The sequence below is a fragment of the Mastigoproctus giganteus genome, chromosome 5 (genome assembly GCF_048544385.1).
Source record: "Mastigoproctus giganteus isolate SK-2022 chromosome 5, ASM4854438v1, whole genome shotgun sequence".
In the NCBI taxonomy this organism is placed as follows: domain Eukaryota; kingdom Metazoa; phylum Arthropoda; class Arachnida; order Uropygi; family Thelyphonidae; genus Mastigoproctus; species Mastigoproctus giganteus.
In genome coordinates, this window is record NC_143579.1 from 42,251,563 (window position 1) to 42,277,773 (window position 26,211).

General features: G+C 38.9%; 1 protein-coding gene across 1 annotated transcript in view; it reads left to right on the plus strand.

Annotated features, from left to right (window-relative positions):
* Nucleotides 1–26,211, plus strand: part of LOC150085327 (uncharacterized) — a 132,271-nt gene that overhangs the window by 8,992 nt on the left and 97,068 nt on the right. Inside the window, exons 3-4 of the mRNA XM_090373152.1 lie at nucleotides 4,164–4,446; nucleotides 4,681–4,784. Coding sequence (XP_090229278.1) covers nucleotides 4,164–4,446; nucleotides 4,681–4,784 — 387 coding nt within the window. The remainder of the gene's footprint in view (nucleotides 1–4,163; nucleotides 4,447–4,680; nucleotides 4,785–26,211) is intronic.

The following is a 26,211-nucleotide window of genomic DNA, read 5'->3' on the forward strand; positions in this document are numbered from 1 at the left end:
TTCACTATTCATATACTGAATTCGTTCTTTAATTTATAAGTCTCATATAACTTCAAAATTTTTGTTGAAAGAAACTGTTTCCAAGAAAATGAAATGCCTAAACTGTTAATATTTAAATCCTTAGGTTGAACTATGTAGTAAATGTTGAAAAATTAGAAATTGATGCACTACAAATAATCAACCATCACTGTTAATGAGACTGCAGAATAGAGGCATTTTTTAAAATGAATGGTTTCTTAATGACATTGGACTGGTGTGAATTAACCGAGTGAGTGCAGTTGAATAAATTCAGACTACATGCCACCACCAAAGGGCATAAATTTAAGGATTAGTACTAGTGCTTAACTCAGTGGTTTTCAACCGGGGTGCCACAACAACATTTGTGGGGTGCTGTGTAATTATGGTTTATGTCACTTAAAGTTATTATTATTTATTTTTTTTGAATTTCTATATTTATTTCATTATAAAAAGGTGTACGGTATCCATTATACCTATCTTTAATTTTGTGGTGATTTATAATTGATCTTTATTTAGTACCTCTATATAAAGAAAAAAATTATTATATAGGTATATATTAAAAGGTTGAAAACCACTGTGTTAGGTATTTCTTTTGGCCTAGGGGTGCCGTGAAAAAATTACTGGGACACTATGGGCGCCGTGAACCGAGAAAGTTTGGGGGAACCTCTGGCTTAACTGAACAATAGGGATAACAATGCACAAGAAATTATGCACCACAGAGAGAGAATATGGCTTTTGTAACAATAGGTGTATCCAGGCTAATCTCACTATTATTGTTTCTTACAATGGAAGAAACTGAAATAACATTACATTTTGTATCATACATTCTTTGCTACATGGATCTGCCATTTGTTAAGGAACATGCAGTGACAATGGAAAACTTTTTTCCAGCAACGACTTGCCAGCATATAGAAAAGGTGTGTCAACAACTGTCACGTCTGCAATACAGGTGGACAAATCATTACTGTGGAGGATGACCCTCACTAAGAACACTCACACAATTGTCACAAAAGAAAATTTTATCTTATCAGACAACATCAGCAAGGTGGATTACAGTATGACATTTGGTGTGGTCGGAGGATTGCTGCTCAGCTGTGGGTCTGCCTACCCAAAACAAAAAAATTTATGGCTAAGGTTGTATCTTCAGTTCCCCCCAAACTTGATATGAAGAAAAAGAAAATGACGTTTTGGATCTCATAGTGACTCTGAATGAGATATGGTATATGCACTTTAAATCACAGAGCAAGTAATGCAGCATGCAGCAAAACATGATTCATTACCACAGCCAAAGAAATTCAAGTCTGCACATGCTGTTCTTTGATTCACAGGGACTGCTGCTATGCTGTTTCATATGTAGAGATGAAACAGCCGACTCACAAAATTACACACAAATCCACAAAGTTAGTTTATCTATGACAAACCTTTAAAATAAGAGGTCAGATATTTGACTGATTGCATCATTTGTTGATGATAATGTGCAACATTGCTATTAAATTCTGAGCTGTGTGCTCAGCATAATATAACGAATATCCAGTACTGTACTGAGAAATGATTTACCATCCTCCTTTCAGCCTGGACAGTCCCAGTCTGATTTCCATGTTTTTGAAAGACAAATTATCTGACAGAATGTCAGTTGCACATTGATGATCAAGTGAAAGAAGACATCAAACAGTGCGGCCAACAGCAGTCTTCAAAAGACTTATGAACAAGGTATCTGATGTATGTATATACATGGGATATATGCTTAAATTGTTGTGGAAAATTTATTTGAAATATAATAAGAATACAAGTTATGATAAGAAAAAATAATTTTACTTTTTGACTCATATGAAAACTGGGCTATTGTGTCGCTGAGAGACATCATATGCAGATAGAAGATTAAATTGGACTTTACCCGTTGTATTTACTCTTCCATAATTCTTTGTCAACAAATTAAAATAAAAATATACAGGCATACCTCGAATAACGAATAGGATGCGTTCCACAAAATTACTTCGTTAAGCGAAACTTCGTTTTCAGAGGTAAAAATACTATGGCCAGAATAGGGATACGTTCCTACGTAAAGAAAATGAAAAGCTTTTTTTTTCGAACAAAGAAAAGTTTTATTAAATAAACAGTCAACTTACATACAAAGTGAAATCACATTTTAAAATATGAGTCTAAAGTTGATTGCTTATGTTTTTTTCTCTTTCATTTAACAATTGCCTATACGGAGTTATTGCATTTAACACTGATCGCTTAACAATAAAACTTCTTCCTAAATCAGGATCATTTTCACTAAAAAAATTTTAAATGTTTTCAATGTCATTTAAGCACCTTTTTAAATCTTTGGTTGTTAACACTTTTTCAGCAGGAACTTCTTTAACTTCGCCTTCATTATCTTTGTCTTCGTTGCTAACAAGGTTTTCTAAATCTTCCACTGAAAAACCATCTTCTGCCTTCAATAAATTTCTAACATCCTCTTCATCGACATTTTCGAAACCTATTGATTGAGCCATCTGGATAACTTCATTTCTAATTTCTTGGATGTTATTTTCTTCTTCTAGTACAACTTCTGGCCATATTTTGCGCCAAACTCCATGTAAGCATTTCTTAGTGACTTCTTTCCAAGAACTATCAATGTTTTCAATTGCGTTTTTAATGGTGTAGTTTTTCCAAAAAGTTTTAACTGTCATTTCCTCTTTATCCTCTAGTTCAGTTAAACTGCTTAATGTTCGACGCAGATAATAAGCTTTAAATGATGCTATTACTCCCTGATCCAATGGTTGAATCAGGGAAGTTGTGTTTGCTAGAAGAAACACAACTTTGACAGGAATGCATGTGTCCAACGTGTTAAGATCAGTAGGATGTCCCTGAGCATTGTCTTACAACAAAAGAGCTTTTTCTTCAAAGTTGTTTTTTTGACAATACCGTTTTACTTCAGGACAAAAGTGGTTAACAAACCAATCAGTAAATAACTCCTTGGTAACCCACGCTTTTCTATTTGCTTTCCATATTACAGGTAAATTCATTTTTATGTTACCTTTTAACGCCCTCGGATTTTCTGAATGGTAAACTAATAACAATTTTAATTTATAATCGCCAGAGGCATTTGATCCAAAGAGTAACGTTAAACGGTCTTTGGCTGCTTTGAACCCAGCAGCTGATTTTTCTTCAATAGAAATGAAGCTTTTTGTTGGTAGCCGTTTCCAGAACAAACCGCTTTCGTCAACATTGAACACCAAATTTGGTGGAAATTTTTCACGTTCAATTATTTCCTTTAGTTTTTCTGGAAACTTCTCCTGTTAATTTTACACTATGAATCCTGGCCCGTTTTTTAAATTTCTCGAACCAACCACGAGAAGCCCGAAAGGTTTCCGTAATTTCTTCAGTTTGTTTAGATTTCAGGTGATTAAACTGGAATATTTTTTATGTTAAATGGGGCTTGAAATTGCGGACTTCGTTATATCGAAGCTTCGTTATCAGAGGTAACGTTAACCGAGGTATGCATGTATATAAAAAAAAAGAAGAAAAAAACTAGGTTAATTAGTTTAGAGATCAAATCACTCATAATAAATTCTGTCTTTTAAGTGTAATGTCATTTCTAAAATAATACCTAGTAGGCCACATAATTGGTATGGCCAAGCCTGTATTTGGCCAATCCTGATTTATTGTATCGTTATTGTTGCCTTACTCTAGTGATTCTGTTTATCCATATTAAAGTAAATGAAACCACTTTTTATGAGGCAGTACGTTTTTGTATCAAGGATAACAATTTCTAGAGAAAATTGGTCTTATTAGAAGAGATCACTCCTGCTTAGATGCATGTATGGAGTTGAGGCTTGATTCTAAAAGTAGAAATAACTCAGCATTGTACTGATAAAATCTGTACGTTGAGTGTACCAGTGCTATATAGTATATTTACTATGAGAGATGAAATAATACTGTGTTAAATTTTTGAAGATAAATAATCTGCAGGATATGCAAATATTTCAAAGATTTAGTCCACTTTAATACTTTTCAAGTATTAAAGTGGACTATTTATCCCAGTGTGGACCAGAGTATGATTTCATATGCAGAGATGAAGTCTACAGATTCTGTTTTCTAATATTTTTATTTTATACTCTTATTTTTTTTTATATTTATTATACTCTGAATATTTTTAGGAAACGCAATGTGAAAGATAAAGAAGATTATTTGGATTTAGAATTGAAAAATAAAAGGCAGAGGCATGATAGTAGTTCCAGTAGTGGATCAGCATTTACTGCAGCAAATTCAAGTTATCTTGGATGCCGCTTATTGGATTCTTCAGCTTATGAAAAAATTTCACAAAAAAGGCCATCATCACCAGGTGGATCAGTAGCGTCTGTTTATCCAGCAATGAAAAGGGTTAAAAATAATGCTATTTTCAGTTCTTATAGTTCAACATCTCGTCTAGTTCAAAGCCTGGTAAAGTTTAGTTTGATTTTCATCCTAGAATTTAATCCCTAGATTAATCAGATAGAATTTAATCCATGTAAAGTACTAAGTAATATAGGTTCTAATGCCTTTTTGTTTGGGGTTTTCATAAAAAAAGTGGGCAATACTTATTATTTATATTCATTGAAACTTTGCAGTAATTGCTTTTATATCATTTTTATTTATTTATTATTATTTATTTTTATTTTTTTTTACATATTTCAGCCAAGACCTAATGCGTTGAAAAGAAAAGCAGTGGAAAATTTGTTTTCCTGTAATAAATTATCAAGATTTGGTGATACCATTTGTAAAAACAACACTGATGCTAGGTATGTGATATGTTAATTTTTAATTGTATTCATTTTATAATTTGCTATATTCAATAAAGATAGAGAACCATCGACTGCTCAGCCACCCAGCTCAAGTGTTTGAGCTCATTCTCCAGCATCAGATAACACAAAGACATCCTCCACAGTAGAGATCCTTTGTCCCACAGAAAGTGGCTATACTTGGTGGCTCAATTGTCAGGGAACAGGTAAATATACTGTGCTAAAAGGACAGGTGGAATAGGATAAGGGTATGTCTGCCAGTGCTAAAGTAGATGATGTACAGCAGCTATCATCTTTTTTAAGGGCACAAAAGGTGATATTGTTGTACACATTGGCACTAATGATATTAAGAGTAGGCAATATGAGGATTTAATTAAGAAGTACAGAGCAATGTTGAGAAAAAGTAACGAGTTAGGATCAAAATTGAAAATGTCTGCTATCCTGCCCTGATGTGATAGGAGGGAGCCCATGATGAGAGCAGTCTTTTCAGCTAAACTGACTTGTCAGTCAGTTTGGCTTGGAAAGGCTGCAAGGCTCATGGGATAGAATTTTTCTCATCATGATCTATGCTTGTTTACCGGAGAGACTTTCTATGGGGATGGGAGGACACATAGACTAATAGATTAACAACAGGCAGAGGTGAAGGTGATACTTACACTGTTCTGCTGAAACCTGGAGCAGCCTGGAAAACAAAGTTTTGTGACTTAATGAATTTGAAGTACTGGACAAATCATCAAATGCAAACATTGACATAAAGTGTACATAAAGGACAGACAACGTGTACATAAAGGACTCTTAGACTTAAAATCTAAGAGTGCATCCAGTGGACATGGTTAGCCAGTGCATTGTCGAGTCAGTGTGTGTCATAAGCACTGGGAAAACAAAATTAATGGTAGGAGCTTGTTTTAAGCCTAATGACTAAGATGAGTATAACAAACAACCATACAGGCATATACGGTTGTTCGTTGCTGGTAATCAGAATGTCTTATAATGGGGGACTTTGTCCAGGTATTGACTAGACCAGGGGTGGGCAACAGTCGGCCCGCGGGCCACATCCGGCCCGCGACGGTGTTGAATCCGGCCCCCTCGGTAAATGCATAAATATAGAAAAATCCATACCTGACTACACTCGCCGTAAACGTTCGGCTTAATTCGGTTCAATCGGGAATCGCGGCCAGTACAACAGTAACCAAGTGATTCTACACAGCGTCAAAGAGTTATTTCCTAATTATTATTGTAGCATCGATCAAACGAAGTTCCTTTGGGTTTGACTTCTTATTGAAAAAAATAATATTGGTGCGAGATATTTTATGTTTTATGCCTTTTCTAATTATTACAATTTTTAATTTAATATAATTTATAGCCCATAAAATGAGCCAATTAAAAAGAAAAATTGATGCCGAATGCCACATTTTCAATGATAATTGGACATTCAGATATTTTTTTTAAAAATACATTAATAATTTGGTAATTCAAGTAATATAACATTTTTTAGGTTCTGATTTTTTTTTATTAAATCGTTCAATCTATTCCGGCCCGCATCATGATGCGAAAATTTCATTCAGCCCGCTGACGAAAAAAGTTGCCCACCCCTGGACTAGACCATGTGGGTTGGTTGATTATACAGTAGCAAGACTTTTGTGATTTATTGGATGCTTGTTTCCTACACCAGCATGTTAGAGAGGCAACAAGAGAAGGCAAAACTCTCGATCTGATTATCAGCAGTGACTCTTCATGCATTAATTATCTGCAAATAAAAGACCACCAGGGCAGTGATCACCAATTGTGATGTGGGATTTACTAAAAAATGTAACTACTGTCAAAGACAAGGGAAAGGCCTTTTTCTTTTGTGTAAAGCTTTCTGTGGTCTCAGATAGACTTTAAATTCTATACAGTGGGAGACCAACTCATTAAGTTACCAACAACAAATTCTAAATGAGTAGTATTCAGGAATGTTATCATATAAGCTACTACTACTACTAAGAGGAAGTGATACTCTTGATCTGGTATCAGCAGTGATTCTTCGTGCATTAATAATCTGTAGGTAAAAGATCCACTGGGTGGTAGCGGTCACAGTATACTAATCTGTAATTTAATTAAAGACATAACTACTATCAAAGGGAAAGGCTTTCACTTTCATAAAGGTAACTACAGACGTCTCAGACAGTTTTTTAATTGTGTGCAGTTGGACCAACTGATGATGTTACCAATAGCAAATTCTAAATGGGAAGAATTCAAGAAATTAATCATAGAATCTACTAGGCATTTCATATCAACTAAGAAATATTCTTCAAGATATAGGCCTAAATGGATGTCAGATGAACTAATGAGACTCTTGGTAGAGAAGAAAAATGCATGGGATGCATATAAATTATCAGGTGACACAGAAGCCTAATATAAACCAACCAAGTAATCAAATCAAAAAAGGCAAACTAAAGCAGATTATGAGAAGTCTGGCAAAGAATGCAAATAAAAACAGCAAAGACTTCTGTGCTTATATTAACAGTAGAAGAAAGGGTTTGAATCACATTGGGCCACTAGACGTTCATGGGTTAACTGTTGACGATCCTGCTCAGGTTGCAGACAAATTGAATAGGTATTTTGCATCTACATTCACACAATGAAATCTTTAGGGGAGGGAATGCCAGAAGTTTATAAAGCTAATGAGGAGCTAAATGACTTTGTGGTAACTAAAAAGAAAGTGGGGGAGAAATTTTTGAAGATGGACATAAAAAAGCACCTAGGGTGGATGGAATCCATCCAATTATATTAAGAGAGGCAGCAAAGAAGGTAAGCAAACCCTTAGCTGTATTTATGAGAGCATCCTTGGATTCAGGGGAGGTCCCTATGGACTGGAGATGTGCTAATGTATCCCCAGTTCATAAGGGGGGGGGGATTAAAAGGCAACATGAGTAATTTCAGAATTGTTAGCATAATGTCTGTTCCATGGACAATAATGGAATCACTGGTTAAAAAGTAATGCAGGACCATTTGGGCAGGCATGCAATTATACCGCAATCACAGCATGAATTTGTCAAGGGGCGGACTTGTCTAAATAATCTGGTAGGTTACTACGATGCAGTGGCCAAGAAACTGGATGCAAAATATAATTTTGACATCATATACTTCGATTTCAGGAAGTATTTTGATACTGTTGCATATAAAAGACTGCTATACAAATTGGAGAAATGTGGCATTGGGGACAAGTTGCTGCTATGGATAAAGGGTTAGTTGAGTTGCAGAAGATAGACAGTGGTTATCAGTGGTGACTGCTCTTAGAGTAATGTAATGTTATTTAGCATAGCCACCATAGGGTTCAGTGACAGGCCCATTGATGTTTTCTTTATTAAAGATATTGACGAAGGCATATCAATTTTAATGTCTAAGTTTTCAGGTGACAAAAAGGCTGGTGGGGTAGTTGATCACAGTAATCAGGGTATGCTACTGCCACAGGATCTAGAGATATTAGGCAAATGGCTGAGAAGTGGGAATTGAAGTTAATATTGAGAAATGCAAGGTACTTTGTATGGGAAACAGTAATCCCAGATTAAAATACCAGCTCTGTAATACCACACTCGAGCCAATGCAGAGTGAAAAGACCTGGAGGTGATTGTGCAGCCATATAGGAAGTTCTCTGAGCAATGCAAAAGGCTGCCAGTACAGCTCATGGGGTTTTTTCAATGACATGCAGGAATTTTGCCATCAGGTACAAGGAGATGGTTATCCCATTGTATAAGGCAATTGTCAGGTTATTTAGGCCATATCTTGTATACTGCATACAGTTTTCAGGAAGCCTCATTTTGGGATTAAAGATTGATGAAGGGAGCAAAAGGTTGCCCTTACCAAGAAAGGCTTCAGTTTTGCAAATTGCAGGGTCTGGAAACTATGCAGCTGCAGGGGGTGATCTGATTGAGTTGTTTTAAGGTCTTGAATGGATTGAATAGGCTCATTGCTGATTGAGTCCTTCCTCTTGACTTGAATCCAAGTTGAGGAATGATTGTAGCGTATTGGATGTGCAGTGAAGAGCGGTTGATTTTTGAAACAAACTCCCATCTGGTGTTGTATGTCTGCAAAAAGGCCTCTAAGGTTGGGGTTATACATACCACAAGTTTAGACAAATACACGAACCATTTAAATAACTGATTTAATGATAAAATAATACTGAATAGTATACTGAAATGATACAATAAAAACTGTAAAAATAATAATTTACAAAAACTGATTTACTTTAAAACAAATAAAAATGAATTGATGAATTTAAAATGCATTAAAAATTATAAATTTAAAAGCGATAAAACACCATTGAAGCTTTTGTGGGCATCCGCCTCCTTTCTCAACAATAACGAAGTTCAAGCGACACAACCTTAAATATCAGGCTCATGGCACACGTGTCTGACCAGGCACGTGTTCAACGCTCCCTTCACGTGTGCTGGAACCGGAAATGGTCTGGGAGTATGGCAAATTAAAACGTTTTGTCTCTGGCAAGGACCACAGCCTCCAAAAGGGGGTGGTGCCGAACTCCCCTATCTCTATTCATACTATTGTTACCAGATGACCCAATCCACAAACTCTCCAGACACTTGTAGTCCCAGAATCTATGCGCCCGGTCAAGGATGACAGCATTCTCAGAACCAAAGTCTATAAGAAATCAATGTGTAGGGGCCAGTACACACATTATAAGTCGGCTCAGACTGCCCAACATAAAAATAGTGTGGCTAGGGCACTTATGGATAGGGTGAGGACACATTGTTGTACCTCTGAGAAGGGAGAGAAAGAAATTAGGCAAGTTATGATGGATCTTATGAAATGTGGTTACCCCCAGAGGATCATTGATAAATATAATAGAGAAGTGGAGCATAATCAGGTAGTTCTGCCTGCACCGCTTACCACAGTTTATATTCCCTACTATCCGGGCTTGTCAGATCGCATTGTGAGGATGCTTCGCGACTTTCAGACATGCTGTGTGCAGCTCCCAGGTCGGAGATTGCACACAGTGGTGTCACAGGTCAAAGACCCCATTACTAGGGACTCTAGTAGTGGGGTCGTATATGAGATCAAATGTCTGGATTGTGGGAAATGGTATGTGGGGGAGACAGGGCGACGACTTAAGGACCGTCTGGGGGAACATACGAGAGCTATACAGACCGCAGAACTCAATAAGTCCGCCATAGCCGAGCATTATTGGGAAAAACATCAGGTATCCCCTGAGAATGCTGTCATCCTTGACCGGGCGCATAGATTCTGAGACCGCAAGTGGCTGGAGAGTTTGTGGATTGGGTCATCTGGTAACAATAGTATGAATAGAGATAGGGGAGTTCGGCTCCACTCCCTTTTGGAGGCTGTGGTCCTTGCCAGAGACAAACGTTTTAATTTGCCATGCTCCCAGACCATTTCCGGTTCCAGCACACGTGAAGGGAGCGTTGAACATGCGCCTGGTCAGACGTGTGCCGTGAGCCTGATATTTAAGGTTGTATCGCTTGAACTTCATTATTGTTGAGAAAGGAGGCGGGTGCCCCCAAAAGCTTCAGTGGTGTTTTATCGCTTTTAAATTTATAATTTTTAATGCATTTTAAATTCATCAATTCATTTTTATTTGTTTTAAAGTAAATCAGTTTTTGTAAATTATTATTTTACAGTTTTTATTGTATCATTTCAGTATACTATTCAGTATTATTTTATCATTAAATCAGTTATTTAAATGGTTTGTGTATTTGTCTAAACTTGTGGTAGGAAGAACTAGTTAGAGGGATGGACAGGGGAAACAGGAAATGGTTTTTTTTTTTTTTTTTTTTTTTCCCCATGCTAACGCTATAAGCTTGCTTTCTTGCATCATTTGCCACTGCTAATAATAATAATAATAATAATAATAATAATTAAGCCACATCTTTTATTTTGCTAATATCTTGATTATTTTGGGATGAAACACTAATTCATATATTTATATTAGTGCCATTCAAATAATCAGAAAGCACTACAAATTCAAACAGGGTTTATTACTGGATCAAAATCCTGATAAAAAGCTGGAACTCTGATTACACCATTGTTTGACAGATAAGTAAAAGTCCTAAAAGATTACTAGTTTTAAGTTTAATCATCTTTTCATCTCTTCTGTTCTGTAGTTTGGGTTATGTTTTGGAAGTTATGGCAGCTATTATGGTGTGAGGTCTTGTATTCTTTATATTTCAAGGAAACAGCATTAAAATGGTTTTCACAGGCCAGCTGCTATAGAGCCTTCCTTACTAAACCTGTTGGTAACTTTCGGAGGCATCTGGAATGGCCAGTGTATAATCTCACTGCCGAGGCTGCCTTACATCAAGGAGCTAGGCATATTCTTGCAGTTTCTGTGCCCATCTAAAAATTGCATCAGTTCGTATAACATATTCCTCCTCCAATTTTTCCCTCCTGACAGTACAGTAAAACCCCGACTTATGCGAACTCGGAATTAAGTGGTTCTTGATTTTTTCGTTTGGTGTATGTCTAAAATTAGTTTACCAGTGATTTGGAAGTCAAATCATAAAGCTTGGGTGACAGCTTCCATTTTTGAGGACTGGTTTGGTCACCACTTCATACCCAAAGTCGAACGTTATTGCAAGTCTAAACAGATTCCATTTAAAGTGATGCTTCTTATTGACAGTGCACCAGGTCACCCTCCTTCCCCCCTAATTAATTTCGACGCACGTGTGAAAGTTGTGTTTTTGCCTCCAAACACAACCAGCTTGCTTCAACCGATGGGCCAGAGAGTTATCAAAACATTCAAGGCTTACTACACGAGGCGTTCGTTTGCACGTCTGAATGAAGGTATGAGACAAAATAGTGAGATATCTGTTAAAGACTTTTGTAAACAATTTAATGTTTTAGTTGCCGTAAGAATCATTGAAGAATCTTGGGATGAAATTCACAAAAAAAAAAAAACATTGAATGGTCTCTGGAAGAAACTTTGTTCATTTTTTTTTCAAAAACGAGACGAAAACAACACCAGATCATGTCACTCATGTGATAGAAGAAGTTAATCTTGCCAGGCAATTAGAATTGGAAGTCAATGGTGATGATGTCAATGAGCTGTTGGATTCACATAGTCAGGAGCTGACAATGAATGAGCTCATAGAGAGGCGTGAGCAAAACGTCACTGAAATATCCGACACTTCAGACCCAGTTCCACCAGAAAAGCACATGACAATTGCAAGTTTGACAGAAGGTCTCAGCTCAATTGAAAAGGGCTTAAAAATTTTAGAACACATAGACTCCAACAAAGAACGCGTTATAGCTACAAAGCAAGGAATAAAAAAATTAACTTGCTACGAAGAAATTCTGCGTGAAAAAAAGAAGGCGCTGTGTCGTCAGACGAATTTGTTAGATTTTATGAAGCCATAGACATCGAAATAACTTTTTTACGTAACTCATTTATTTTTTTTTAATATATATTTTGTATTAATATGTATAAATAACTGCAATTTTATTAAATATTTTTCTTCTAAACTAGTGTTTTTGTTAATCCTTAGTCCCAATTAAACAAAATTTATATGTATTTATATGCAAAGTTGTACCTCGACTTACGCGAATTCGACTTAAGCGATTTTCGTCGGACCCACCTATCGCGTAACTTCGGGGTATTACTGTATCTCAATTATTTGTTGCTTCAACACTGCCCACCTCAGTTTTCTCCACTGTAATTTTTCTAACATTGAAGTAATCTTCATTGGTGATTTTAGTGTTTACAGCTTCAGTTGATTTCAGTTTTCTAGTTATGAACCTATTCAAGATGCTGAGGTGTTTGTGATTACTAACAAATTTACACAACTTGTGCATTTAACTACCAGAATGCTAAACAATACTAACCACACACCAACACTCCGTAGCCAGGTGGCAGTGCGTAGCACACGCTTCTTGATTACCGGGGTTCAAGCCCTTGACCACCAAATACGGAGGATGTGGAAAGGTCAGGAAATTACCACCACATATCCCCAGAGCAATATGGCCTTAGTTGCTAATGCTCCTAAAAACCAAATAACAACAACCAACACTCCTGAACTTTTCTTCAGCAACAACCCTTCAAAGTACACAGTTAATGTTAGCAGTCTTCTGGGTATCTCATAATACAACTTGATTATGGAGGTTTGAAAACAGTGTAAGAGTTAGTGGTTCATGGATTTCTTCATTACGTTAGAAAGATCTGATGTAAGTGCAATAGGATAATTGGAAAAGCAGAATTTGCCACTCCTTTTAGATATTGAGTCAATACAAAAGAGGGGTACATAATTAAAAAAAAAAAAAAAGGGAGAATCAAAACGGTCAGAGCACCATGGGAGTCATTGAGGATGTAAAAGCCATCAAATTGTATTAGAGGTGGAAGCACAGATGGATAAAAGGAAAGTTCCATACTCTTAGCCTTTTCAAAATTGAGTTTGGACTGATTAGTAACTTTTTTTCTTTTTCTTTTGTATTTAAATAACAGTTGCCAGATTTAGTGTAAAGGGAAAAAGAACCTGGAGATTTGGATATAAACCAAACATGATGTGCATGTTCTTACCTTAAATGAATGTTCATCATTCAACATTCTTTATAATTTTACTGATATGGCCTAAGCAAATCTTAGGATCAGGAGATTTAAAACAGTAATTCAATCAAAGAAAAGGGGAATAGAAATGACAAAGATTACCCACCATTTCACATTCTTGTAATGTCAAAGGACTGATGCTGAGATTGGCCACAAGAGGAAAGCTCTGGTGGAGATAAGAGACCATCATCAAGTTGTAATCCACTTGTTATATCTTGATGATGGTCTCTTCTCTGTGGTGGAGACAAGCAACCATTGTCAAGTTGCAATCCACTTGTTATATCTTGGCTTATGTTACTCATCTTTGGGCAAATTCAGTGGTAAAGTTCAGCGAAACTCAAGAAACTCAGTGGTAAAGTTCAGCGAAACTTGACCATTGGAAGAAGTTCCTCTTGAATAGTGCATACCACTGTTATACACTGTTAAAATATTGCAGGTTTAAAAATTCTGGCATTTTTTTACATATAAAAATTTCTATAGTTGTGATACCCACAAAGTCAGAGTAAGGATAGTGTGTATTAAGATTCTGCTAGCTCTTCTGAAAATGTAATGCTTCCAAGGATGCTAAGCATATAATGTGTTAGCACCCTTTGAGTCTAGAATTATTTGTTTGTTAATCTTTGACTTCTTCATCCACTGCAAATTTAAATTAAAGATTAATAATCAAGTGATTTTAGGACTCTTACCTTAGCTTCTGACAGTAAAGCCAAGGTATATACCAAAGGAAAATGATTGTAAAACATTTAATTACTTCCAAAAATAGCATGATATTAGTCAAAATTAAATCATTATGGTTTGCTTATGGAGCAAATTTCAACTGCTAGTCCATAGCATTTACATCTCTGAATAAATGCCATTGCATCAACTGGTATAAATGCTGCTTAGTTTGATTCGACTTCTTGTATAGTATATCATTGTTAATTTGATATTGGATTATTCAGAATGCAATATATTTAAAAATCAGTCCTATTCCCCAACCAGTGATATATGGTATATGTATGTTTTAGTACAGATTATTCATAATATGTCTACAATGAAATTTGAAGTCTGATTCAGCAACTCATGAATATATTCTTATTCAAAAAGACTGCCAAGACCAACTAAGGCAAATATTTTTATAATGAAATTTGCAAGTGTATTACATCTGGTGTTATTATGCAGAATTTGGAACCTTTAAATTTTACATTTCTATTCACTTCCCAGAAATTGCTCACTGAATCACAGAAATTTGCACAACTGCAGTTTGCGTTAAAGGTACGCATGTAATCCATTTTTTTTTTACATTGTTAATTCCTTAAGAATGTACAATGTGGTATGTGAAATCTTTTTTGATCCATCCGGTCACTCCAAAAGTTTGTCTAGTTCAGCCTTGAATTTATTTAAGCTGTCAACTTCCACAACTACAGATGAAAGTTTGTTCCAGCAATCAACGACCCCTGACCAAAGGCACAACTATTCTACAGTCGTCTTTCCACAGTTTGAATTTATGCCCCCTTGGGTGCAGAATCTGAGCAAGAGGAAGAATCTCATCAGCATTGAGCTTGCTCAAACCATTTAAAGCCTTATACACCTCAATCAGATCACCTCACAAGTGCCTAGTCTCCAGATGTTGCAATTTACAGAAGTTAAGCCTATCTTCGTAACAGCAACCCTTTGTTCTACTTACTAATCTTGTTGCCCTTCTTTGCACTCATTCTAGTAGCTGAACATCTTTCTTAAAATGAGGTTTCCAGACCTGTATGCAGTACTCAAGGTGTGGCCTGACCATTGCCTTATACAAGGGGGATCATCACCTCCTTATCCCTGCTAGTAAAATTTCTATATATCATTGACAAGACTCCATGAGCTACCCTTGCAACTTGCCTTCACTGCTCAGAAAACTTCATATCTACTGCACAATTAACCCTAGTTCTTTTTCATTCTCCACTGCCCTGAGTGTAATACCATACAGTTGGTACTACACTTCATTGTTGTAGCCATGAACAGACAAATGTGTTGGAAAATTCCATATTTGTGAGAGAAGAGTGTTGGACCAGATGATCTTTCAACAGAATGGGGCACCTGAACATTTTCATAGGAAAATTATCGCATTATTACAAACATTTTGTTGGAAGAGCAGCCACCTAGCAGTCAAAATTTGAACTCTGCTGAATGAAAAGTCTTTGTCTACCGACATGACCAAAAAATGATGCAACTAGCGATCTAAAAGTAAGGAAAGCTAGTCTCCTGAGAGCAGGTTTCCTCTGCTTTTAATAATTTCATTACTCAAATTGGATCTGTTATTGATTTAGAGCAGCGGTTCCCAACCAGTGGTTTGCAAACCCTTTGAGGTTTGCAAAAGTGTTGGGGGGGGGGGGGTTTGCACTAAAAATTCTGTAATGGCGTCTGCTTAGATTTACATAGGTATATTATTGTAAACTACAAAATATAACTAATAATAAACAATAAAGTAAAATAAAATTAAACAAAAAGTAAAGAATTGCCAAGGAAAGAAACCACATCTCCCAAAATTCCATATAATTACTTTACTATCTTACAGTATATGGGGGGGGTGCACTAAAAATTCTGTAATGGCGTCTGCTTAGATTTACATAGGTATATTATTGTAAACTACAAAATATAGCTAATAATAAACAATAAAGTAAAATAAAATTAAATAAAAAGTAAAGAATTGCCAAGGAAAGAAACCACATCTCCCAAAATTCCATATAATTACTTTACTATCTTACAGTATATCGTGTTAAATAAATATCTAAAATTATTTCTTGACTAAATGTCTAAGAGTATGAAAAAGGTTGTTTATGCATGGGTACTGCACTTCCATCATTTCTACTACCCAAGTAGTATGCATTCATCGTTTGATTACATCTCATATTGTGAATACCTTCACAACAAGTTGCCGAGGTATTGCACTGCTTTGAATAAGTAATGCTTCACCAGTGGAGAAGATTAATGTTACTTATTTTCAGTGGATACCACCACCCATACGGCACCGTTTCAAAGCTTGTTGGCATACTCATCGGTGGTGGGCAGTAGCAGTAGTGACAACCAAGTTATGAAGTATAACTCCACAATATGAGAGATGCTCATTACCGTGAATAGGTAACAACAGTCTTCCCTAATGGGGAAGTGTTGCGTATTCTGGAGATTCATGAATGTTTGAGTTCAGTTGAGTGTGAGGAATAACTGTTCCTTTCCTCTTTCAACAGCATCCCTTCTTCCTCTCCTACTATCACTTTCCTACACATGTTTTCTTTCAAAAGTCTAACAGGGACAGTATGTGGATAACAGAGTATCTTATCCCATACCATTTTTCAAACAGTGCATTCTGGGTGGTGGTATCCACCGAGAATAAGTAACATTAGTCTTCTCCATAGCTGAATCGTTACTTATTCGAGGAAGTGCAATACCTCGGCAACTCATAAAGGTATTCACAATATGAGATATAATCAAACAATGTATGCATACTACCTGGGTAATAGAAATGATGGAAGTGAGAATTACCCATGCATAAACAACCTTTTTTAAATAAATATGTTTTCCATAATAATTTTTTTTTTCTTTCTCAATGATCTTTGTTATGTATAGGTACTTTTTTTTTTTAGAACCTATAGTGTTTAGTACCGTGAATGGGTTCAAAAGATGAAAGAAGATACTTGTTGACATTAGACTTGAACTTCTGTAGATTGTAATTTTCAGGAAATACGTATGAAGGAAGGTTTTTCAAGAAAACAGAAGTTGAATGAATAAATGAGGAAGAAGAAATGTTGGTTCTGTGGAATTGAACTTGGACAGTAAAAGGATGTTGACTGGCTGTGCACATGTTTGACTGCTTTGAAAGAGAGAGAGAGAGAGAGAGAGAGAGAGAGAGAGAGAGAGAGAGAGAGAGAGAGAGAGAGCAAGAATTATAGAAGCCAATTCAGAAGAACAGTGCCCATGCAAGTATCTGTATAAAAGGCATGCAATAGAAACAGAATGTCTATGGGACAGAGTTGAGAGACTCTGTTACAGATGAGACATTAATTAGCCTAACTGCCCTCTTTTGAATGGAATCTAGAAGCCTGAGAGAGATTTTGTAAGCACCGCCCCAGGTGTGGGAACAATATTCCATGATAGGCTAAATTTGCGATTTCTACAAAGTCAACAATTGTTTGGAAGAAAAGTAACGCTGAGAGCAAAAGAGAAAACCCAGTTTTTTAGAAGAGAAAGCAATATTTGTAATGTGTTTTATGCCAAGAGAGATTAGAAGTCAGGGTAATCCCCAAGGTCTTGCCTAGAAATCGGAGCATAATCTAAGATAAGCATAGGAGTAGAAGAATCCTTTTTGCAAGATATAAGGTAGGACTGAGTTTTGGAAGGATTGAAATTAAGTTTTCTTTGCCCCACTAGAAAATTACCTGGAGATCAGCATTTAAGGATTTGGCAGTGGATACTCTAGAAGTTGAAGTTGTTTGGAAGGGCAAGGTTTCTCAAACCTGAAGGTGGAATGCAATGTGCTATCATTAGCAAAACTATGGATAGGATTTCCGGTCAATGGAAGGTCATTGAAGAGGAAAGAGTGGGAGAAAGAACTGAACCTTGGGGAACATCAGCATTGGTGGAGAAGTTAGAAGACAGAGAGCCGTCCACCATCACCTGCAGTGAGCAGTCAGAGAGAAACTGGATACTCAATTACAAAGAACAGCTGGCAAACCATAGGATGGAAGCTTATTTAAAAGCCCTTTATGCCAAACACGATCAAAAGCCTTTGAAATGTCAAGAACAATGGCTTTAGTTTCACCGAACTTTTCCATTGAATTTGTCCATAAATGGGTAACATAAGCCAGAATATCACCAGTGGATCGACACTGACGGAATCCATACTGGCGATCATTGATCAGACGGAAGGTTTCTAGGTAGTTTAAGAGTTGGCGGTTAATTGATTTCTCCATTACTTTAGAAAGAGTAGAAGTAATTGCAATGGGACGATAATTGGATGGAAGAGATTTGTCACCCTTTTTAGGAACTGGCCAGATATGAGCAAATTTCCAAGCAGAAGGGAAAATACCTTTGGAATAAGAAAGTGAAACAAGACAACACAAAACAGGAGTAAGTTCAGGGGCAGGCACAGGTTTTGAGAACAAGTGGAGAAATACCATCAGGACCTGGAGCTGTCTTAGCATCAGATTCAGTAAAATCCTTCTGACATCCTGTTGACAGAAAACCTCAGGAGGCATTGAATGAGTGTACTGGGAAGGGTTTGAGGTGATTTACCAAGATCATCTTTATCTTTGGCTGATGTGGCAACAGAACCATCTGGTTTTGACAGATATGGGTAAAAATCGCGGCCAATAGTTTTGACAAGAGACCAGAATGTTCGGCTACCATTTGGACAAGAAGCAAGTTTTCTACTCTTAGCCTGTTTAAGATATAGTTTCTATTGATTAATAACTACTTTGAAGGTATAAATAATAATTAATGATAATTTTTATTATTATGCAATGTCACTTATAAAAAAAAAGTAGTACTGGAAATATTTTGTAATAAAAATTCAGCAATATAAGATTTCAGAGAATATAGGCTTAGTGGTTCGCATTAAAAATATTGTGTTGAAAGGGGTTTGCGAGTCAAAAAACGTTGGGAACCGCTGATTTAGAGTGTTGTCATTTTGAGCAGTATTTGTAGCTGTAAAACGAGGTCCACAGTAAAATTTGGTTATTATGCTTTCATATTTGGATTAATGTATTTAAATAAAACCTTTTTTTAAATATAATAACATGTTTTCTATCACTTGATACACTATGGGTGAGGTGAGGTGGCTTTTCAGTCAGTTTGATGAAGATCCCTCATTGCTGGACACACCCTGATTACTGGATGGGAAATGAGCTCTCATCCAGTAACCTTAGCCAGAGACTGACTAACCCAGCCATGTTTTGAAAAAGCCCATAAAGTCCCCTTCCCACTTAAATGAGACTGGATTGTAGGCAGCAGCAAACTTAAGTTACTTAAGTGACCATTCTGTTTATATTAGAAACCTCATAATAATTTATCGGATTAGGTAGACCAGCAAACTGATACTGTGTTAATTGCACAGGGTTATCAAGATGTTACTCAACAGCAAAGGTTTAGGTGGCTGTATATCGGTGTGGAAAAGTTATGTTGCCTTTTTGCCAATGGTGCCAGACATATAGGCAGCAATAGTGCTTTGTTTACAGCACAATTTTTATAATTGAAGAGTATTGTGTATAACATTATATAAAAAATAAACATTCATATACCCTAGGGGCCATGGAATTTAATAGGAAATATTGGGATGTTGCAATCCCTCACAAGACAATGATAGCAAAAAAGACTGGCGGACCACAAAAGTGGAATTGTTCACAGCAAGAAAGGGAACGGATAATCATCATTGACACTAAAATGAATATAAAATTATAAAAAAGCTGCTGCAATCTTCTTAAAGTCTCAGGAAACTTGGATTGTCATATGCTAGAGGTATAACTGAAACAGTTACAATTACAATGAAAATATCATTTCACTTGGTCCAGGAATAAAGAAGCCAGATTAAAAAAAAGATGCCTACAACACTGTGGATGGTTTTGGGCATTGCCTGACAAAACATTGAATTGACAAACTTGATAGTTTTCTTCACTAATGAAACTTAGCATTAGGGCGCTTACACGTAGAACGCAGGTAGCTGCTTACCGGAAACCAGCAACAACATAAAGTGGAAACTTTTCACTGGCTATGAACACGTAGAAAACAGTTGACCAGTGCAACTTCTCGGCATGCGATGGGGTAAAGTTTTGCACTGGTCATCTGCTTTCTCTTGTGTTCATAGCCAGTGAGAAGCTTCATCTGCATGTCGCTGCTGGTTCCAGTAAGCAGTTAACTGCATTCTATCTGTAAGCACCCTAAGGGTGCTTACAGGTAGAAGTTGCACTGGTCAACTGCTTTCTATGTGTTCATACCGAGAAGTTGTATTGGTCAACTCTTTTCTAGGTGTTTATAGATAGCGAGAAGTTTCCACTTTATGTCGCTGCTGGTTTCCGGTAAGCGGCTACCTGCGTTCTACGTGTAAGCACCCTTAGCAAGGACACGTGATGCAAGAAAGCAAGCTTATATAGCATCAGCCAAAACACACACACACACACCCTGATTCGTTCTAAGAAACTGAACATTGGAAATTAGGGAAAAAAAAAAAAAAAAAGTATTTAATCAACAGTGTAAGTGCTACAATGTATTTCCACAAGAAGACTAACCTTATTGGAGTGCCTTGGTGAGAAACCTTTGCTTTTCTTTTGGGATTTACGCCAGATACTAGCGTTATTCTCTGTTTTCCTTTGTTTGCGAGACTGTATGGTCACCATGCGGCTCGCGAAGGGAAAATAGAGAAGTGCTCCGGTATAACGCGGCTGCCGCGCTAGGATCTGGCCCTTGACTGGGGAAGGATCCCCCAAATAGTGTGTACCCTGGGCTGAACGAGAGCCCCAACTTTCTTGCGACTGAGTTAACCTTTAATTACAAACTATGCGTTCAGTGACTGCCCTCCCCCCCCCTCTCTACCATAAACTTTCATGGTGAAGTGGAACTTCTCTCTCGTGCATTTCCCAACTTTTTTGATCTTTTCATCTGACCATCATCTTTAGCGTCCTCAGAAACCGCTAAGGAAAAATTTCCCATCATCCTAGGGGAATTTCTACCCTCGGCTGTTTCCCCCCATGTGTTTCGGTGGGGGAAGGAAAAACACACACATAGTAGTATACTTCTCCAAATTAACGTACGGACTCGTGTGAGGCATCTTTCAGCGACTCCCGAAGAGACCTGTGTAGGAAAACTGCAGCACCTCGATAAACCAGAAAATTCCGATTATCCGGAAAACAAATAAAATGCATGAAAACGACATGGAAGTCATTGAGATTGGTACCCTCAGCCAAACTGAAGAGAAACAGGAAGAGGCCGAGGATCATAGACCAATTGCCAAAAGAAAAAACAAAAATGGAACAATACCAAAATCTGACCGGAAAACCCGGAGCACCAGCCAAATAAAGGATCAGCATGACCACCCAGGAGGGACAGATGACCAACCCAAGCCTTCAGAAAATGCTAAACTCGATCCAACACTACCAAAGGGAACCGTTCCAGAGCAAACATTACTGCTGCGAACGGCCTTAGAAAATCTGATGAAGGAAAACTGCAGCAAAATAACATCCGTATTACGAGCAGAAATCGTACACCAATGGAATAAACTTGAAGCCATCTTAATGAACACATTCGGCCAACTACAGAAGGCAGAGGCAATATTGGAAGCACGAAACATGGATGGAGACAAACAAATGCTACAGCGCGCTCCGTCGTATGCACAAGCGCTGAGGACACCAGCAAGTGACTCGATAGTGGCCGGCAAAGCACCCGAACTCGAAAGAAAGATCCTACCTAAACAACCACACTTAGTGGTCCTACGACCAACAAAACCCCACGACAACCAGTCCAGTGAACAACTCAAATCCCAAATAATGACTAACCTAAACGAAGAATTTAAAACAACAAGAATAAAGGCCGTAAGGAAAACAAGGAATGTCGGACTACTGATAGAAACGGAAACAAGAGAGGAAGCACAAAGAATAATAGAAAATCCGAAAATACCTGAACTAGGACTAACCGCTGCTGCGCCCAAAAACCGAGGCCCTTCAATCGTAATATATGACCTGGCCAAAGACCTTACCCCAGATCACCTATCAGAGGAGCTATTCCAAAGAAATCTACAGGCCATTTTTCCGGACAGGAATAAGGAAGACCTAGTGACTCCCAAGTACATAACCAAGTCAAGAGACGGAAGCCGCCAAAACTGGGTTGTCGAGCTCGCGCCCATGGCATGGAGGGCTTTAAGCACCCAGAACAGAATCTATGTTAACTGGGGCAGTCACCGCTTTCGGGAGCATGTGACTGTGCCCAAATGCTACAGGTGCTGCAAATTTGGGCATACAACCCACACATGCACCCAGACAATTCCCACGTGCGGGCATTGTTCGGCAAAAGGTCACGCCTTCCGTGACTGCCCAAACAAAAACACCGACCCAACCTGTGCAAACTGCAAGAGCTTAAAGTTAGATAGCGCGCATTCAATCAGAGATGGTCAATGTCCTACATACCTGAAAGCAAAGAGTTTATTCCAATCAAGACTCAACTATGGGAACACATCCTAAAAAATATAACATCACAGAGGTTAAATTCATGCAGATAAATGCACATAGAGCCAAGGCGGTCGCCGACCAAATCCGCAAGAAGGCGGAAGAAGAAAACATTGATGTAGTAATATTACAAGAACCATATGTACATATGAAGGCTGTCAGGGGCTATCCCATAACATACAAAGTAGTCCAAACGGGAGATGACACCCCATGGGCAGCGATTTTGGTAAGAAACCCAGATATAACGGTGACCAAAATCACTCAGCTATGCACATCTTGGGCCGCATGTGCCCAACTCACTACGGCCTTGGGCGCGTTTTATGTCATAGCCCTTTACTGCCGTCCGGGTGAGGACATCGACTTCGCAGTAAGGTACCTAAGTCTGGCTAGTGATATGCTCCCAAATGCAAAAATCATCGTGGGAGCAGACGTTAACTGCCGGTCGCCAATGTGGCACAGCCATACTCCAGATAGACAGGGTACCAGAAACGGGACCAAGTTGGAAGAGTTCCTGGCAACCTCAACACTAACTGTACTAAACTTACCCAACAATCTGCCTACATTCTGCAACACATTATGGGAGGCCACTATAGACGTTACCATGGCAACGAGGAATGCTGCCAACAACATTTCCAAATGGACCGTCCGTGAGGCTTGGACAACGTCTGATCATCGCGCCATTACGTTCAGTCTAAACAAATCACTGGCCACAGTACCTGTGAACAGACAAACTGCCCATAGATATGCCATAGCAAAGGCAGACTGGGAACTCTTCCAGACCACCCTACGGAATAGCATACAACAACGACAGAGAGAACTCCAACGTATCCAGGACCCAAGAATCCTCCAAACTAAAACGACTGAAATCATAAAACAAGCCAGCGACACAGCCATCAGGAAGAAAAATCCAACACCAGGGAAAGTGCCCTGGTGGAATCAAAACCTCCAGCGACTCAGGAAGGAGGCACAGGAAAGAAGAAAGGCCTTCCAGCGAGCCAGACGCTCCTGGCCGATGGCGGAAATTGAAACCCTACGACAGAGCTACAAAGAGGCAAGAAACGCCTATACAGCACAAATTAGAGAAAGCAAAAACCAATCCTGGGAGCGCCTGGTCTCCACCACTGGAAACAAGGACCCTTGGGGACTTGTATACAAGATCGTCACCAACAAACTTCCCAGAGGGGAAGTAGTTGAAGCCACTAAAACACCTGAAGGAAACTTGACTATCACTTGGGAACACACCATCAACAATATCCTTGACGCTGCCTTTCATCCAGAGATACAAACAATGACAACAGAACAGAGCCGAGTTTGCCAAGCCAACGAGACTCATCAAACGGCAACAAAAGAGCACCCTTTCACCATGGAAGAGATCAGCAATGCAGCAGACCTAATAAAGGGAAATAGATGCCCTGGACCGGACCTTCTGGAACCCGAAATTATCAAAAAAACGGTAGAGTACGCTCCGAACTTAATACTAAACCTATATAACCTCTGTCTCAGAGAAGGTATCTTCCCGAATTCCTGGAAGATGGCAAACGTTAAACTCATCCTAAAGAATCCAACAAAGCCACCACACCTTCCAGACTCCTATCGGCCCATTGCACTTTTGACAGTTATCAGTAAGCTATTTGAACGACTACTTTACACACGGATCCAACATTACTATGATGAGGCAGGCCTGGCCTCCGCAAACCAATTCGGCTTCAGACGGGGAACCTCCGCCGTGGATGCCTTAACTCACCTCCTGACCAAGGTAAACAGATGTAATACAAAGTACTTCCTAGTGATAGCCGTCGACTTCGCTGGGGCGTTCGACTCACTTTGGTGGCCGAGCGTCCTGGCGAGGTTGCGCGAAGCCAACATGCCGGAAAACCTCTATAACACCATCAAAAGTTACCTAAGCAACAGAACCATCAAAGTCACCGCCCCCTATGGCACACTCTCCAGGCATGTCCATCGGGGCTGCCCTCAAGGTTCGGTCCTTGGCCCACTACTGTGGAATATTGTCTTGGACACCTTTCTTAACATCGATCTCAATGAAGTACAATCTCAGGCATTTGCGGACGACCTCATTCTCACGATACAGGCAAACTCAAGAGCTGCGTTAGAGGTCCTCGCAAATCGGGCCCTGACCACTCTCCAAGAATGGGCAAACCGAAATCAACTCAAAATATCCTCCACAAAAACAAACTCCATCCTACTAAAGGGACGCCTTGATCTTAGGCGGCCTCCGCAAATAAAAATTGGGCAGGAAACAATCAAATTCTCTAACCAACTGAAATACCTAGGCGTGATATTGGACCAAAACCTGTCATTTCAGGACCATCTGAAATATCTCCGTAAAAAAATAAGACGCTACGCAGCCATGGTTGCCAGGGTCACGCGTAAAGAATGGGGCTTGAAAAAGCGAGTCCTCAAACTGTTCTACAAAGCTATCTTCACTCCGATCGTCACCTACGCATCCGGTGCATGGTTTCAAAAAACTACAACAGCAGTAAACAGACGTATCACGGACCAAATTCACAGATCCATCCTCCTAACCATCACTCGCGCTTGCCGCACGGTGAGCACCCACGCCCTGCAAGTGCTCGCAGGCACTCTCCCGCTGGACCTAGAAATCATACAACGCGGCCTACTATACTACCTAGAAAAAGGCACCCCACAGACTTTTCTGGGGTTCACTATTGACCTAGCCAGCAACAGAAATGTGGAAAAGAAGAGGATACAAACTCACCTGCAGCAGGCATGGCAGGAAAGGTGGAGCAACTCTCAAAAGGGAGAGATCACAAAGAAATTTCTACCCAATATTGAACAAAACTACCCAACCTCACCCAACTGGTTCTCCCCAGGTCTACAAGCAACGTACCTCTTAACTGGACACGGAGCTATAAATGCCAAACTGTCTCTACTTGGGATTCAGGTTGATCCAACTTGCACTTGCGGGGGGCTGGAGAGCTGGCAGCACCTAATGTATGACTGCAGGCTCTATGAAGACCTACGTGGTGTTTTCCTCACCAGAATCCACTACTTACCACAGGGACAAGAACATCACCTCCTAGACACGAAGGAGGAGTATCAAGCCTTCTCGGATTATGCACAGGCACTGTTCACGAGGAGGACGACGAGGAGAAACCAAATGGCCGCAGCCCACAACCCACTACCATTATAACCAAAGAACATCTGTTCTTCAGCTCACCGGGCTCCCTTGCCTGGTGCCTTTCCACCCCCTCCCCTGCGCCGGTGGTGGGACGGTCCCCCCGGCGCCCCCTACTTTCTCCTGGTGAGGCATGGGCATGCCTCACTGACTTCTGGGGTTGCCTACTCTATCATCCCCATATTTCTGCCTTAACCCCCCCAGCCTTCAGTCTCCCACCCACTCTATCTTTATGCTAGTGAATGTCCCACACACAAAAACGTAATTATGTCAAAATTCCCGTTCGCCCATTCTTTCGGCCTTTATTATGCAAGCATTATCCCCCTCACCTAACGATCATCAAACCGACGATGATGGATATATGTCTCTGTCTGTACATACGTGCATATAAAAGAGCGCGCGCGTTTTTTTTTTTTTTTTTTTTTTTTTTTAAGGTCCTAGCCTCTGAAATCTCAGGAAATTAGGTGGCAGGACCTGCCAGAGTGAAACTAAAACTACTGGGTTCCTGGTCTGCCTCCACGGGGCGAAGGTGGGGCAACGTTGGGC